Source organism: Oncorhynchus keta, chromosome 20 (genome assembly GCF_023373465.1).
Source record: "Oncorhynchus keta strain PuntledgeMale-10-30-2019 chromosome 20, Oket_V2, whole genome shotgun sequence".
In the NCBI taxonomy this organism is placed as follows: domain Eukaryota; kingdom Metazoa; phylum Chordata; class Actinopteri; order Salmoniformes; family Salmonidae; genus Oncorhynchus; species Oncorhynchus keta.
Window position 1 is genome coordinate 7,627,594 of NC_068440.1, and position 14,206 is coordinate 7,641,799.

Below are 14,206 nucleotides of genomic sequence, written 5' to 3' on the forward strand. Positions count from 1 at the left end.
GTCATTAAATCGAGGTCCATAATGTCGGATTTTGATGAATTCGAGAGACTGACTGAAAATAAGAAAGGTGAGTGTTATTGCACATTCATCCTATAGTAACGGTTAATTTGACCATCGACAGTAGCTCCAATAGATTAAACTAGGTATCATACCCTGTCACTGCATTGCTGCTAACTAGCTTGCACAAGGCCTATAAGGTGTTTACCAAAACAATATTATGACAAGAGACTCACATGCTTGCTTGCACCTCTGCTGGCAATGTATAACAAAAAGGGTACTGTTTGACAGCTAGCTATACCTGAATAGCTGCAGGATTGACTAGTGACATTTTTTAATTGCGACCTGTCCATTACTTTTTGACTTATAGTTTATCTAAAGGGTACTGTACATTTATGCAATGTAGAATGAGGGAGTAGTGTTACAGATATGCCCACATATCGTGCTTTCTCTGCATGTTGATGGAGTGAATTTTGAATTGCTTTTAACTCCTCTAACGTTAGCTATAACAGGAGTAGCAGCGTATGACAGTTTTTTTCTTTCTCCGGTAGTATGCATAAGGCCTTTTCTCTCCTGCTGCGACTAAGGGATCCTGTGTCTTTGTCAGTGACTCAGCCCTACTCGCTTATACTTCCTCCCTCCCCTTTTTAGAGCGGGACAAGGAGAATCGGCACGGTCGGCGCACGCTGTCCCGCAGCCGAGAGAGGAAGAAGAGGAGCTGGGAAAGGAGGAAGAGCAGGGCAAGCCGTAGCGACAGCAAGGACCATCAACACAGGCGCAGGTGGATACCGCTGTTCAAGTATTTGAGATGAGATCCATTCCCATTTTGTGCGAATAGTTGTCAGCTTTGTGGACCATTGGCTTGTTTCAACTATTTCTTTCCCCACCTTTATGCAATAGTAAACAGAATACCCATGTTTTAACTGTCATTTCAGCACACAGACTCAAAAACAATCCCCAGAGACTGTTGTGAGTTACAGCAATACAGCGGACAGTGACTTGCATGACACCTTCAAAGTATAACTGCTAATAATGAGTCAGCTGTCCATCTGTTGGTTAAGTACTGTACTTGGTGGTTATGTGTACTAATGTTAGAATTGCTTCTTAATACAATTTCAAGGTAAGGGGTGACGACTTGGATCTGTAGCTGTCCATCTCTCCTGTCCTGTCCCCTACTGTTTCTCTCCTGCAGTCGCTCTCCAGCTCTGCACAGAGTGAAGAAGAAAGTGAGGAAGTACTGGGATGTTCCGGCACCAGGCTTCGAGCATATCACCCCCCTGCAGTACAAGGCTATGCAGGGTCAGTTTGGCAATACTTGTCAGCTCTCACTATAATAGTGTCACATCACAGTCCGTATTATGTCTGCTCAAAAGCAAAGGCCGTTGATGTGATATTGTATGAAAGTATTCAACTCAGTCCCTCTCTCACTTCATACATATACAGTACAAGTCAAACATTTGGACACACCTACTCATTCAATGGTCTTTCTTTATTTTTTCTATTTTCTACATTGTAGAATAATAGCGAAGACATCAAAACTATGAAACAACACTAATGGAATCATGTAGTAACCAAAAAAGTGTTACACAAATAAAAATATATTTTATATTCTTCAAAGTAGCCACCCTTTGCCTCAGCGCAAACCAGATGGGACAGTGTATCGCTGCAGAATGCTGTGGTAGCCATGCTGGTTAAGTGTGCCTTGAATCATAAATAAATCACCAACAGTGTCACCAGTAAAGCACCATCACACCTCCTCTTCACGATGGGAACCACACATGCGGAGATCATCCGTTCACCTACTCTGCATCTCACAAAGACACAGTTTGTCACCAAATTTGAACTCATCAGACCAAAGGACAGATTTCCCCCGGTCTAATGTCCATTGCTTGTGTTTCTTGGCCCAAGCAGGTCTCTTCTTCTTATTAGTGTCCTTTAGTAGTGGTTTCTTTGTAGCAATTTGACCACGAGACCTGATTCACAGTCTCCTCTGAACAGTTGATGTTGACATGTGTCTGTTACTTGAACTCTGTGAAGCATTTATTTGGGCTGCAATTTCTGATGCTGGTAACTCTAATAAACTTCTCCTCTGCAGCAGAGGTATCTCTGGGTCTTCCTTTCCTGTGGCGTTCCTCATGAGAGCCAGTTTGATCATAGCGCTTGATGTTTTTTTGCGACTGCACTAGAAGAAACTTTCAAAGTTCTTGACACAACACAACTGATTGGCTCAAACACATTAAGAAGAAAAGAAATGCCACAAAATAACTTTGATCAAGGCACACCTGTTAATTGAAATGCATTCCAGGTGACTACCTCATGAAGCTGGTTGAGAGAAAGCCAAGAGTGTGCAAAGCTGTCATCAAGGTTAAGGGTGGCTACTTTGAAGAATCTCAAATATAAATATATTTTGATGTGTTAACCCTTTTTTTGGTTACTACATGATTCCATATGTGTTATGTCATAGTTTTCATGTCTTCACTATCATTTTACAATGTAGAAAATAGTACAAATAAAGAAAAACCCTTGAATGAGTAAGTGTGTCCAAACTTTTGACTGGTGCTGTACATAAATATATAGTCATACAAAGTCATACAAAACATTAAAGAACAGCTTCCTAATGTTGAGTTGCACCCCCCATGCCCTCAGAACAGCCTCAATTTGCCAGGGCATGGACTCTACAAGGTGTCGAAAGCATTCCACAGGGATAATGACCCATGTTGACTCCAATGCTTCCCACAGTCAGGGGCGCAACTTTCACTGGGGTCAGGGACATGAACCGCCCCCCCCACACATTCTGAATGAACAGTTTTATAATTGCACTGTGATACAAAATGTGGCTCCGGTGTGCTTTAGGACCATGTGGACGCCTCAGAGCGGTCGGATAGGCTGTTTTCCGGTTTCAGCCAGCTGGATTTAGGATCGCACGGACACCACAGAACGTGCGGACAGACTGTGTGAAGGCAAAGCTTCTGAAAGGCTGGCATATAGGACCAGCAAGGGAGAGATGATTAGAGGCAGCTGCTGTCTGTGTTGCGCTTTTCCCAGAGTTGTAAAAGCAAGCAGAACATAAACTGTCTACTCTAGCTGATCTAGCTGGCAAGGTAACTGCTGTTTGACAGAATTTGTTTATTTTTATTCCAAATGCCGAGCTAGTAGTGTAACTGACATGTTACGTTAACCAATGTGTCATCCCCTCTCGACTGAAATAAATGAACTTCTAGCAGCGAGTTCATTGTAAAATTAATAAAACGAAACTAGATCATCAAATTTTAAAATGTTCAGGAGAGAATTCCAGGACCACGGAGCTCAGTAACTAAAACAATTTCTACCATGACCTGTTCTAATTTTTGGTACTATTAGAAGAAAATGAAAATGGGACCGTAATTGATATTTATTTACCGACCTGACTAAAAAAGAAGAGAGAAAATGGCATTTTACCCAATATGGCCTTATAAATCTGTGTATACCAGTGTTTAAGCCTACGCAAGGTCAATGACGGCCAGCCAACAGCGTTGTAGAGATCACAATGATGTGGTAGATGTTTTATTTACACAAAATAATATATATCACATTTACATAAGTATTCAGACCCGTTACACAGTACTTTGTTGAAGCACCTTTGTCAGCAATTAGAGCCTTGAGTCTTCTTGGGTATGATGCTACAAGCTTGGCACACCTGTATTTGGGGAGTTTCTCCCATTCATCTCCTTAGATATTCTCAAGCTCTGTCAGGTTGGATGGGGAGTGTCGCTGCTATTTTCAGGCCTCTCCAGAGATGTTCGATCGGGTTCAAGTTCGGGCTCTGGCTGGGCCACTCAAGGACATTAAGAGACTTGTCCTGAAATCATGCCTGTGCTGTTTTCGCTGTGTGCTTAGGGTCTATGTCATGTTGGAAAGTGAACCTTCATCCTAATCTGAGGTCTTGAGTGCTATGGAGCAGGTTTTCATCAAGCATCTCTCTGTACTTTGCTCCATTCACCACCATGCTTCACCGTAGGATGGTATTGGACAGGCGATGAGCGGTGCCTGGTCTCCGCCAGACGTGACGCTTGGCATTCAGGTAAATGAGTTCACTCTTAGTTTCATCAGACCAGACAATCTTGTTTCTCATGGTCTGAGAGTCCTTTAGGTGCCTTTTGGCAAATTCCAAACAGGCTGTCATGTGCCTTTTACCCAGGAGTGGCTTCCATCTGGCCACTCTACCATAAAAGCCTAACTGGTGGAGTGCTGCAGAGATGGTTGTCCTTCTGGAAGGTTCTCCCATCTCCACAGAGGATCTCTGGAGCTCTGTCAGAGTGATCATCGGGTTCCTGGTCACTTCCCTGACCAAGGCCCTTCTCTGCCGATTGCTCAGTTTGGATGGGCGGCCAGCTCTAGGAAGAGTCTTGGTGGTTCCAAACTTCTTCCATTTAAAGAATGATGGAGGCCACTGTGTTCTTGGGGACCTTCAATGCTGCTGAAATGTTTTGGTACCCTTCCCCAGATCTGTGCCTCGACACAATCCTGTCTTGGAGCTCTACGGACAATTCCTTCGACCTCATAGCTTGTTTTTTTTCTGACATGCACTGTCAACTGTGGGACCTTATTTAGACAGGTGTGTGCCTTTTCCATATCATGTCCAATCAATATAATTTACCACAGGTGGACTCCAATTAAGTTGTAAAAACATCTCAAGGATGATCAATGGAAACAGGATGCACCTGAGCTCAAATTCGAGACTCATAGCAAAGGGTCTGAATACTTATGTAAATAAGGTGTATATATATATTTTTTCTTATACATTTGCAGAAATAGCTAAAAACCTGTTTTCACTTTGTCATTATGGGGTATTGTGTGTAGATTAATTAGGAAAACAAAATATTTGATACATTTTAGAACTAGGCTGTAACATAACAAAATGTGGAAAAAGTCAAGGGGTTTGAATACTTTCCGAATGCACTGTATATAAAAAAAGTATGTCGACGCCCCTTCAAATTAGTAGATTTGGCTATTTCAGCCACATCCTTTGATGACAGGTGTATAAAATCGAGCACATGGCCATGCAATCTCCATAGACAAACACTGACTGTAGAATGGCCTTATTGAAGAGCTCAGTGCACTAGCTGCCTCGGTCAACTAACGTCTAGGAGCAACAACAGCTCATTCACGAAGTGGTAGGCCACACAAGCTCATAGAACGGGACCTCCGAGAGTGCTGAAAAGCGTAATAATCATCTGTCCTGGGTTGCATCACTCATTACCGAATTCCAAACTGCCTCTGCAGCACAATAACTGTTCCTTCACGAAATGGCTGAGGATCCGCTAAGATCACCATGCGCAATGCCAAGCGTCGGCTGGTGTGGTGTAAAGCTTGCCACCATTGGACTCTGGAGCAGAACTGTTTGGTGGTGGAGAAATAATGATCTGGGGCTGTTTGTCATAGTTTGAGGTAGGTCTCTTAGTTCCAGTGAAGGGAAATCTTAAGGCTACAATATACAATGACATTCTAGCGGATTCGGTGCTTCCAACTTTGTGGCAGAGCCCTGACCTCGACCCCATTGAACACCTTTGGGATGAATTGGACTGCGAGCCAGGCCTAATAGCACAACATCAGTGATCGACCTCACTAATGCTGTTGTGGCTGAATGGAAGCAAGTCCCCGCAGCAATGTTCCAACACCTAGTGGAAAGCCTACCCAGAAGAGTGGAGGCTGTTATAGCAGCAAAGGGCAGACCAACTCCATATTAATGCCCATGATTTTGGAATGAGATATTCGATGAGCAGGTGTCCACATGCTTTTGGTCATTTAGTGTACCTACCATAGTCAGTTCAGCTCTAGCTAGCCTCTAGCTATCTGCCAGGTAGCAGTATCTAACAGCTTTTGTGTGTATGGAAATGTTTTGTGGCCTTTGTTTTGTCCCGTTTTAACAGAAGTAAATTTGAACCATTGTATCATTAGCTAGAGCTAGCCAAAAGTTGGGTAACGTTAGCTAGCTCGCTCACTAACTTTTGCTATTATTTTTTGCCTCAATCACACTAGACATGAATCAAATGATTAAACCAGCAGCCAAAAGATTGAAGGCCAATATATTCTGAAATTTCTTCAGTGTAATGTGAGTTTTTATTTGTCAGTAAAGCAATGTAACGTTATTCAACTGTTAGTTTCTCTAGTTAATTCCCTACTTTTCACGGTGACACATTATAAACAGCTCTACAGGCTACACTGCCATGGTGTACAGTCCGTACACAACACTATGCTCATCATATCCCAGCAGGGTCAGGCAGCCAGGGAAGACCAGTCTACGGAGCGTAGGTGAATTTTGCAATCAGTGAATGGATACAATGAATGGTGAGTGAATGGATACAAATTCCATCTTGAGTTGATGGGTAGGCTACAATCTGGGAATCGTGGTCATTTCAATTATTGAACCATTGATTCTATTCTTGGATAATATAATGTATAAATGTACACCAAGGTAATTCTTTGTCATGCTTGCTTGAGCAGGATCAGATGGTGACAGGGGTCATGGTCAGGCAGCCAGGGAAGACCAGTCTGTGACAGTGCTGAGGAGAAGTTTTGCAGATGCAACACTTTATTCTCTCTGTGCAGCAAACACCGGACAAGTAAGAAGCTTCAAAGATTGAAACTATTTTAAGGCAGTCTGACAAACATTTCCAAACGGTGTCAATGGTTTTTCCCGATGATCCAAAACAACAGGTCAAACAAAACATTTGAGGAAGACCTGGGAGACACTATTGATGATGATGAATGGATACAGATGTGTTAGAATGCCCAGTCATGTTCATATCATCTCAGACATAAATTATTGCAGTTTATGATCATCCATATAACATATTATTTGCCAGTTAAATGGAATATCATGCACTCAGAAATGTCATTCTTCTGCTGGAGGTGTAAATCACAAACGGGGGCATATTTGCATAATTCATGGTCTTGTGAAGGCTGGCTGAATTCTGTCAAAGAGTATGTTCTTTTATCTCCGCATGTCTACCGATTATTTCTGTATTTGTTTGCTTATAAATGTTGATACTGGAGACGGTTATCAGACAAAATTGTAACCGAGCATTTATAGAGGCTAAGACATGCATTGCCATTAATTGGAAGGTTGGTTATCCTTCGATAATGTCACATTGGAAGTTCTGCATCACTAGATGTGATTTATTTCAAGATCAAGGGTATACTGTGCAACTTTCATAAGGTATGGATTCCTTATGGAATACTGTACAACAAAAGGAGTGTATTGAAAACCTATTTCGGCGATCCCTAGCTGCTGGTCTGCTCAGTCCTGGCCCTGGGGGTCTGCCGTACTGTTGGTTGTCACTCTGGCCTTGGCCTAACACACCTGAAACCAGTAATGAATGTTGGGTGTGTTGGGTTGAGGTGCTGCAGGGCCGTGGACACCTAGGGGCAGGAAGAGGTGACCCAGCTATATTGTGTGTATATTGTGTAAAAATAGCTCTACAGTAGTATTAAGCCTATGATATGAAATGATATGGAGGATGTACTGTTTCTGTGTGAATGTGTAGGAGGTGTATGTGTGTTTTTATTAAATGTTCGATTTCCAAACCTTTCCCTTGAGACATAAAAGATGGGAAGGAGGTTGTGTTGGGGAGAGAGTTGAGTTATTGATTAGACTGGTGAGGGTTGGGGGTGCAGGGGACCGGGCTGGCTGTGTGGTCCGGCTGAAATTTGATATAGAGGATATTTTAATAAAAAGTATTTTGTACTTTATTTGTAAGAATTTGTTAGGCTATTGGTCAAAGATGCAACACAACGTTGATTATTGAATTATCATTGACCTATATTGAACAAAAATATCAATGCAACATGTGAAGTGTTGGTCCCATGAAATAAAAGATTCCAGAAATGTTCCATACTGTCACGACTTCTGCCGAAGTTGATGCCTCTCCTTGTTCGGGCGGCGTTCGGCGGTCGTCGTCACCGGCTTTCTAGCTGCCAACTATCCACCATTTGTTATGTCTTGATTGTACAGACCTGGTTCCCATTATGTTATTATTATTTCCCTGTTGAACCCACTGGTTCTCATTATGTTTCGTGCGTGATTGTTCCTGGTCTTGTGTTAGTCTTTTGTGTTAGGGTTTGTTATTCCCTGCGTGGATTTATTTTGGCTGATTTATTTTTTCGAGTAAAGTACGTTGTTTTACTCAGCTCTGTGTCCTGCGCCTGACTCCGTCCTCACCTCTGCACAACTGACACTTGACACATACGCACCAAAAGCGTATTGCTCTAAAATGTTGTGCACAAATTTGTTTCCATCCCTGTTAGTGAGCATTTCAACTTTTCCAAGATAATCCATCCACCTGACAGGTGTGACATATCAAGAAGCTGATTAAACAGCATGATCATTACACAGTTGCACCTTGTACTGGGGCCAATAAAAAGACACTCTAAAATGTGCAGTTTTGTCACAAGTTGTGCCCTTGCCCACAGTTGTGTCAAGTTGGCTGGATGTCCTTTGGATGGTAGACCATTCTTGATACACATGGGAACCTGTTGAGCGTGAAAACCCACCAGCTTTGCAGTTCTTGACACAAACCAGTGCGCCTGGCACCTACTACCATACCTCGTTCAAAGGCACTTAAATCTTTTGTCTTGCCCATTCACCCTCTAAATGGCACACATACACAATCCATGCCTCAAGGCTTAAAAATCCTTCTTTAACCTGTCTCCTCCCCTTCATTAACACTGATTGAAATGGATTTAACAAGTGACATCCATAAGGGATCATAGCTTTCACCCTGGATTCACCTGATCAGTCTATGCCATGGAAAGAGCAGGTGTTCAGTATTTCTTCTCCATTGGGAGTCATATCTATAACTTGAGTCCATGTTCCTTTCTCAGCTGCTGGCCAGATCCCAGCCACGGCCCTACTGCCCACCATGGTAACTCCAGAGGGGCTGGCCTCCACCCACACTTCTGTACCTGTGGTGGGCAGCCAAATGACCAGGCAGACCAGGAGGCTCTACGTAGGCAACATACCTTTCGGTATCACAGAGGTAGGTAATAGAGAACTGCTACCCGTTCCACACTACTGAGTTGTACATAAGGCCTAAAATACAGTTAAAGACTACTGCTACTGATAGAGCAATCAGTTTTCCTGTCTTCACACCCTGCCTTCGTCCCCTAGGTAAAAGAGCTATTGATCTCCTTTGGCCCTCTGAAGGCCTTCAACCTGGTCAAAGACAGCGCCACGGGCCTCTCCAAGGGCTACGCCTTTTGTGAATATGTGGACGTCAATTTGAATGACCAAGTCAGTGTCAGATATTGTACCTGTATTGCTGTACGCAATCTTGTTATAGACTTGAGGTTAACATAAGGTCATAGACTCTTGGGCTGCATGTCAATAGTCCAAAGTGGCTACCCTGTGTTTCTTCTTTCGTCTGCACTGATCTGATCTACCTGGCCAAGTGAAAGCAAATTTCACAATAGTCTTCTGCCATATTTCTTTCTCCTATGCAGCCTTTGCAGATCAGTGCTGTTGTAGGAAAGGAGGTGAGAATAGGAAGCACATTTTGAGTGGAAAGATGGCAGCAAATCCCAAACTCCTTCAATAATTAAAATGTCAATATTGCCAAGAATGAACTTTTATACTTCCATGATCCCTCTTTCACCACCAGCAGGATACTGGGATAGGCTACATTCTTTACTTGCTCAATTTATTTGTAAGAGTAAAGGCTAGTCAGTTGTACACCTGAATGCATTCAACTGAAATGTGTCTTCCGCATTTAACCCCTCTGAACACCCTCGTATTATGTTTTCTACACTTCAGCGTGAAAAATGTGCCGGTTGCCAAAATCTCCCAAATGTCTAATCATATTTTTTGGCTTTGATTTTACGCCCTCTGTACTCATGGTTAAATCCTGCTACAGCTGTATCTTGGCGCCCCCTGGAGGAAAAACAAGTTGCCCCTCACAGACTCCAAGACATAATCAATTCTGATATCCCGCTCAAACATTGCAAACTCAAAGTTGGCCCTATCATCTCACAACTTATTTCAGTCTGGCGCCTGGTTGGTAAACATACCAAAACCAACCTCACGATCCTCACCTTCCTTTATTAAACATACCAAAACCAACCTCACAATCCTCACCTTCCTTTATTAAACATACCAAAGCCAACCTCACAATCCTCACCTTCCTTTATTAAACATACCAAAACCAACCTCACGATCCTCACCTCCCTTTATTAAACATACCAAAACCAACCTCACGATCCTCACCTTCCTTTATTAAACATACCAAAACCAACCTCACGATCCTCACCTCCCTTTATTAAACATACCAAAACCAACCTCACGATCCTCACCTTCCTTTATTAAACATACCAAAACCAACCTCACGATCCTCACCTTCCTTTATTAAACATACCAAAACCAACCTCACGATCCTCACCTTCCTTTATTTGACAACCATGCTCTCCACCTGGGTGGTCGTCTTTTCATCTATGGTCTGAAAGAGGGATTCCTACTATCTCAAATATCACTGAAGGCTACTATCTGTGTGCATTTCAAGACCTCCAGAAGCAATAACTTACCTGATACTTCCTTTTTCGTTTACTTGCAACACCGTTCTGCTTTGCATGCATATGTTCCCTTGGGAGGCAAGAATGGTCTGTCCACCTTATTCACAAATTATTTATTCATATTTGTACACAGGGACTGGTCTCTAAATGACATTCTCTGCTACTTAAAATGACTCACAAACCAATCCCTTCCCTAGCATCATGGAAGAAAGACCTTTCCGTATGTAGTACTGTGACTAATTGGACTAAAGTTTGGTTCAACATATACATTTCATCAAGAAACCCCAACCATCAAATTATACATTACAATTTTGCCCATAGAACTTACTGTACACCATGCAAACTATTTCAGATGAAAGCTAGACAAACCCCAAATTGCTCTTTGTGCCCTCCGGGGGCTCCTGGCAAATTTTCATATGGTTTGGGAGTGCCCAGGGGTTTTACATTTCTGGAGTTGTGTTTCATCCTGTCTTTCTGACATAATGACTAGAAATGTACCATGTTCACTATTTTATTGTTAAATGATGACACTAGACCTATCTGTCGAACAGCAATGTATTTGGCTGGCTGGATTAACAGCAGGCCAAACAATTTGCCTCACGTTGGCAGCCTCCTCATTCTTTAAACAGACAGCAGTGGCTGCTATCATTCATGGCTATTATTGACATGGAAATATTTGTAGGACTGTAGGCATGCATGGGGCGAGTGAAAGAAACATATTTGCTCTTTCATCAACGTATGACTCTGTAAAAAGACTGCTATCTAACTTTGAGTTCGGGAAGTCCTGTGGATGGGGGGACGGGACTGTTTGTCTTGTCACTTGTTCTTCTGTCCATGTGTACCTTCTTACAAAAAAAAAACATTTGATCACTGTTCTAACTCTGTTTGCTGTTTCAGGCCATTGCAGGGTTGAATGGGATGCAGCTGGGGGACAAGAAGCTCCTGGTCCAGAGAGCCAGTGTTGGGGCCAAGAACGTAGCTCTGGTGAGTACCAGAGATGATAGACTACAGAGAGAGGCACACTTTACAAATGGATGCTGTTCAATATAAGACAGAGATGAGGAAAAAAGGAGTGATATTTTGGGGTAAGTTAGGACCTAACTATCCCCTCTGTTTCAGATGTTCTCTCCTGTTTTGTGCCTTACTGAACACAAGCCTTCTTCGATCCACCTCCACTGACCTAAAACATCAAGCTCGGTTTCATAACTTAATCAGGACAATCCAGAGCTGATTAAGGAATTAACTAACCGTATGCACCACTGCAAAGTAGACAGTATTATTACAAAAACAAGTTGGCAAATGAATAATAACGGTTTCATATTTTTTTCTTTGTTTTTTTCTTTCATTTACTTCGTTTTTACACCATAAACATTCTAAAACGTTTTCTAAAAGTATCTCATGTTCTTTCAACCTTCCCAATAACCAAAACCTCTCCCCTCCCCTCACCAGACAGGTATGAACCAGACCCCGGTGACCCTCCAAGTGCCAGGACTGATGCCCACCTCCATGGCCTTGTTGGGTGGCCTGCCCTCTGAGGTGCTCTGCCTGATGAACATGGCGGTTGTGGAGGAGCTGCTGGATGACGAGGGTGAGTGCAGCAAGTACGGCCAGGTGAAGAGCATCGAGATCCCCCGACCTGTGGATGGCCTGGAAGTCCAAGGCACTGGGAAGGTGAGGACGGGGAGGGGAATAGGGGTACCTGGGTATTAGGATGGGATAGGACAGGGCATAGGGTGTTTGTTGCAGTGTTTTGAGGAGAGTTTGGGTTGTTGTTTCAAAGTGAATTTGTTCAGTTCAGGTGAAATTATTGAATCTCCTTGGGGAAATGTGTCTTTCACCTCCCATCAAACAAGCATAGCAAGTCATAACTTATTTGCCTAGGTTTTTTGGTAATAGTTTCCAATGCAATAATAAATAAATCCCTTTGTGTGTGTAAACATGAATCATAGTTTTTTGCTGTAGAATTACATTTAACATGGTTGTCTGGTTCCATACAGAATGGCCATACACCCACTTTCCTATCCTTTCTTTCCCTCTCTCTCCCTCCTTCAGATCTTTGTGGAGTTCATGACCCTGTTTGACTCCCAGAAGGCCATGCAGGCGCTGACAGGCAGGAAGTTTGCCAACAAGATGGTGGTGACCAAGTACTGTGACCCAGACGCCTACCACCGCCGAGACTTCTGGTAGACCTGAGAACCAGCGAGAGGGAGAGAAGCAGAGTTTCATGTTATTTATGTAATGATATGAATATTTATGAGCATCACAACAACTCAACTTTTTGCACTTTTTTGAAGAGGAGGCGTAGAAAGTTCATTTAAGGCCACTTATCACTGTGAAATCAGCAGAATCGGTTGAAGTATTACTTTTGTCCTCGTCGCTTATAATTATATGATTTCATTCAATGAATCAAGTTCAATCATGATTTTAACCATTTATTTTGTCCATGCCTGAGCCTCAGGTACCAGTTGTTTATTGTTACACCAACTGACCAACAGTATGTGAACACCTGCTCATCGAACATCTCATTCCAAAATCATGGGCATTAATATGGAGTTGTTCCCCCCTTTTCTGCAATAACAACCACCACTCTTCTGGGAAGGCTTTCCACTAGATGTTGGAACATTGCTGCGGGGACTTGTCCAAGAGCATTAGTGAGGTCAAGGCACTGATGTTGGGCGATTAGGCCTGGCTCGCACTTGGCGTTTCAATTAATCTCAAAGGTGTTCAATGAGGTTAATGTCAGGGCTCTGTGTAGGCCAGTCAAGTTCTTCCGCACCGATCTCGACAAACCATTTCTGTATGGACCTTGCTTTGTGCATAGGGGCATTGTCATGCTGAAACAGAAAAACGCCTTCCCAAACTGTTGCCACAAAGTTGGAATCGTCTAGAATGTCATTGTATGCTGTAGCGTTAAGATTTACCTTCACTGGAACTAAGGGGCCTACCCCGAACCATGAAAAACAGCCCCAGATCATTATTCCTCCTTGCATTATGCATTGGGGCAGGTAGCGTTCTCCTGGCATCCGCCAAACCCAGATACATCCGTCAGACTGCTAGATGGTGAAGCGTGATTCATTACTCCAGAGAACGCCTTTCCACTGCTCCAGAGTCCAATGGTGGCAAGCTTTACACCACTCCAGCCGACGCTTGGCATTGTGCATGGTGATCTTAGGCTTGTGTGTGACTGCTCAGCCATGGAAACCCATTTCATGAAGCTCCCGACAAACAGTTCTTGTTCTGACGTTGCTTCCAGAGGCAGTTTGGAACTCGGAATTGAGTGTTGCGACCGAGGACAGACGATCTTTACGCACTACCCGCTTCAGCACTCGGCAGTACCATTCTGTCAGCTTGTGTGGCCTACCACTTTGCGGGTGAGCAGTTGTTGCTCCTAAACGTTTCCATTTCACAATAACAGCACTTACAGTTGACCGGGGCAGCTCTAGCAGGGCAGAAATTTGATTAACTGACTTGTTGGAAAGGTGGCATCCTATGACGGTGCCCCATTGAAAGTCACTGAGCTCTTCAGTAAGGCCATTCTTCTGCCAATGTTTGTCTATGGAGATTTCATGGCTGTGTGCTTGATTGTATACACTTGTCAGCAACTGGTGTGGCTTAAATAACCAAATCCACTCATTTGAAGGGGTGTCCACATATATATATATATATA

General features: G+C 43.1%; 1 protein-coding gene across 1 annotated transcript; it reads left to right on the forward strand.

The window, feature by feature from the left end:
- The first annotated feature begins 21 nt into the window (after positions 1 to 21).
- On the forward strand, positions 22 to 13,162 carry LOC118398942 (splicing factor U2AF 65 kDa subunit-like). Its single transcript, XM_052471833.1, has 9 exons — positions 22 to 67; positions 649 to 778; positions 933 to 968; positions 1,187 to 1,296; positions 8,860 to 9,014; positions 9,146 to 9,268; positions 11,437 to 11,523; positions 11,989 to 12,210; positions 12,592 to 13,162. Exons 1-9 carry the CDS (start codon positions 22 to 24, stop codon positions 12,724 to 12,726), a joined length of 1,044 nt encoding a protein of 347 aa, XP_052327793.1. The 3' UTR covers positions 12,727 to 13,162.
- Positions 13,163 to 14,206: the final 1,044 nt, after the last annotated feature.